This window comes from Nicrophorus vespilloides, unplaced genomic scaffold (assembly GCF_001412225.1).
Source record: "Nicrophorus vespilloides isolate i.1.1-1 unplaced genomic scaffold, Nicve_v1.0, whole genome shotgun sequence".
Taxonomy (NCBI): domain Eukaryota; kingdom Metazoa; phylum Arthropoda; class Insecta; order Coleoptera; family Silphidae; genus Nicrophorus; species Nicrophorus vespilloides.
Window position 1 is genome coordinate 80,632 of NW_017095743.1, and position 3,584 is coordinate 84,215.

Genomic DNA, 3,584 nt, shown 5'->3' on the forward strand with positions numbered 1-3,584 from the left:
CGGAATTTTGATACAGTCGGGATTTCTTATTTATGAATTTATACTCTACTTTTCCCAACATTAATTTCAAATTAATCCTAATTTTATGAGAAAAGTTTAGAAACTTTAAGCAATATTTTTTTTAGTATTATTCCATAAATTATTCTTTTTATTTCTTTAAATAATATAAATCTATTAGCTGAATTTAAGATAGATACCGATTAATTTATTATATAATTATTAAGTATGTTTGCATTTTGCAATAGAAATTTGGGGTCATTGGCAGCAAGGTTTAATGTTCTTAATCATTATGCTTATATATGTGTAGTGAACATTAATTTTGTGTGTTTATGCAAATGCGTCTGGAATCCATTACCATTTTAGGGTTCGCAAAGTTACACAACGGAGAAAACGTTTGCCAAATGCATAGAAGCATTAACTATAAATTAGGCACTTCTTTGCAGCGATAATAGTTTCTTAACACAAGTTTTTCTTATGTTGTTTGTGTGTGTTTTGTTGCAGATGCGTATCGGTCTACATACTGGAACAGTTCTTGCTGGAATCGTCGGTGTAAAGATGCCTAGGTATTGCATGTTCGGACACAACGTGACGATCGCTAATAAATTTGAATCTGGCAGTGAACCACTTAAAATAAACGTCAGCCCCACGACGTACATGTAAGTAACTCGTAAAAGTCTTGAAAAAAAAGTAATATGAGAAAAATAAAATAGAGCTCTTATAAGGAAAAATTCTATTAGTATTCCGAATCGGCAACGGTTTAAAATTCAAGCTGTGATGTTGGAGAAGGTCCGTTTGGCATGTCCAGCTTCGAAATAATTGCAAAAGTTAATACCACTTAATATGCGACGACTATATCCCGGCATCTATGCAAAATGAAAATTGTAATTAATTATAAACTTTCCTCGATGCACTTTTTTATTTTCTGTTGACACAAGTTCAGCAATCGATGATGCTCTTATTGGAAATAATATTTTGCTAAGCTCGACGATTTGCGTCAGAAGACTCGTTCCGAAGATTGACGATCCGTTGGATGTACGATGTGTCAAGTATCATCTCTCCATCTCGTTGAAAATTTGAGTTATGCGAGGCAAATTTCTTTGATAAATAACAATCGTTTTCATTATGATGCATTCGAGCTCCTTCCGCTTTCAACACACTATAAGCTTACCGAATAAATCATCTACACTTAACACGGGAAATCTCTCCGACATATTCTTGATAAATTAGTAAAATTTTAACACGAATGAATGAATAAATAATGAAATACATGTTTAATGGAAAATAATGGAGATGATAACAATACATTCCTTTATTATTATATAATTATAATAACTAAAAATTTATTGTTCATAAAAATATACTAACAGTTGTTCAACATTGTTATCAATCTACGAATCACGGATTTTAAAATCTTAAAAAAAATCAATTTTCCGGAAAGCCCTTTTATAGTCCTTTTAAGTACCGATAAAGTGAAATTTTTATACTTTCAAGAAACCAGATTCTTCAATAAAATTTAATTTAAACTAAGTAAAATTAAACAATATCTTATATATTTATTAATAATTGACAATTTCAGACAATATCCATAGGAAAATAATAAATAATTATGTTTAAATCCTTATATTCTTGGCTTTAGTAAGTTTTAATTTTCGTTGAGTTTCTTATATTATGTTGTATCTTTTATATATAAATTTCTCTTTGATGATGATAATAATCAGGGAAATAAAGTGTATTTACATGAAAAGGTTTCAAATCTTTATCTCGATTACAATTGCAATTTAATAAAATAAACCTGTGAGATTTCAGAGTGAAATAAGTGTTTAAAGAACATTACTTTTGCAGACGACTCGTGGAATCCAGCGGATTCACCTTCGATGCCAGAGATAGAGATTGCCTGCCGAAGGATTTTCCCCCAAATATCCCAGGTACTTGTTACTTCCTCACAGGATATCAGCATCCTGAAGTAGATGAGAGCAGCCCCCTCACGGATCACGTCGACGCAGGCCGCAAAGCCATCGGACTAGATTTATCTTAATGAAGACTGCACTGGACTAACTTTAGTTTCACAATAATAATTTCCACAAGCAATATTTTGATTTCAATTGTCTTTGCAATAAATCCACGTACGTTTAGAAGTGGATGATGAAAAGAGTCCGGATCGGAGGATAATTAGTGTGGGTCGCCCGCATATTACCCCGGGCCTTGATGGTACGTCAAGAGTCCTGACAGGATTAATCCAATCCCCTTTCGTTTAAACTGAACGCGTCTCACTCGGATCAATCTTTGCACTGGGCCCAACCTATATATATATATATAAATAGAAAGAGAGAAAACGGGATTTTTCTTCTGCTCTTTCGATTAATTACCGTGGCTAATATTCCGTAAAACTTTCCCAATTTGCACGACCCAAATAGAAAAAGCTCCCGCATTAATTCCTCCTCCGACAGACTTCAAACTATTGTTACATCACTACTGTACATTGTAGTGTCATCAAGTCATATCATACAAGTTGTGTACATACCACGCGTATAACAAACATCTGTTTCAAGTATCATATGTAATAAGCTTTACGCTCTTAGTACTATTTACGGTATTGGATTTTCAAGGAAAACCAATTTACGATTGTCGCAAAACTTATTTGTTTGTTTTTTCCGGTTTCTCGAAATCACTCCCTCGTCTTATTTGCTCGGTAAATTTAAATGAAAATCTCATCTTGTGGGGGCTTGTTCGTGCATCGCGAGAGGAACGGAACATCCTGAAGTGTCAGGAATCATTTCTGTTGTATTCTCTGATTGAAAATCTGGGAATATGACGGAGCACAAAACGATTCGTCCGACGGGTGGCAAATGAAGTTTTTAATTAATACAGATGGTAGGTCACAATTGAACAGAATCTGTATGAATAATGGAACTGTTTAATACTGTTCTTTGGAAACTTTCCCAGAAGAATGTTCGCCTGTAATTACAAAACGAAGAAACAAAGTTTACACTGTTCATTATGAAAACTAATTTCATTTAATTATTCTGCGGCCACGGACGGATTTTCTTTGCCATTTCGTTCACAACGTAACGAAAGCAACTCGCAAAACCAAATGGTTTCTTTGACCACTAACTATGTAGCAGTTACTACATATTACAATTACTTAATTATTATATAACTAATGGAATAATTATTTAATATGCTTATTTATACAGTAAACTGACTTGATAAATAATAGATCATATTTAAAAAAAATTTCTTATTAATATGAAACAATATACCTTGAAGAATATATTTAAACTTTCAATTTTATTAAATCTGTACAGAAAGTTACTATCTAATAAATACATGTAATTGATCATATGATAGAATTCGGATAAAGATTACATAAAATTACATGATTAAACACAGTTCATAATCATTTAAAATTTGCTAAATTCTTGGTCGATAAACACTATCAAAACATCGAATTTATAAATATTGTAAGAATCCAATTCAAATTTACTTAAAAACACGCTGTATTTCACACATAAAACTAATTTTATAAAGTCAGGTAAATAAGTATCTGAATGCATGTAAATTTTGCAGACATTTACTTAGTAACA

General features: G+C 32.0%; 1 protein-coding gene across 1 annotated transcript in view; it reads left to right on the top strand.

Annotated features, from left to right (window-relative positions):
* The window catches only part of LOC108562076 (head-specific guanylate cyclase), a 58,869-nt gene extending 55,659 nt beyond the window's left edge, over positions 1–3,210 (top strand). Inside the window, exons 10-11 of the mRNA XM_017920285.1 lie at positions 502–656; positions 1,843–3,210. Coding sequence (XP_017775774.1) covers positions 502–656; positions 1,843–2,035 — 348 coding nt within the window. The 3' untranslated portion in view covers positions 2,036–3,210. The remainder of the gene's footprint in view (positions 1–501; positions 657–1,842) is intronic.
* Positions 3,211–3,584: the final 374 nt, after the last annotated feature.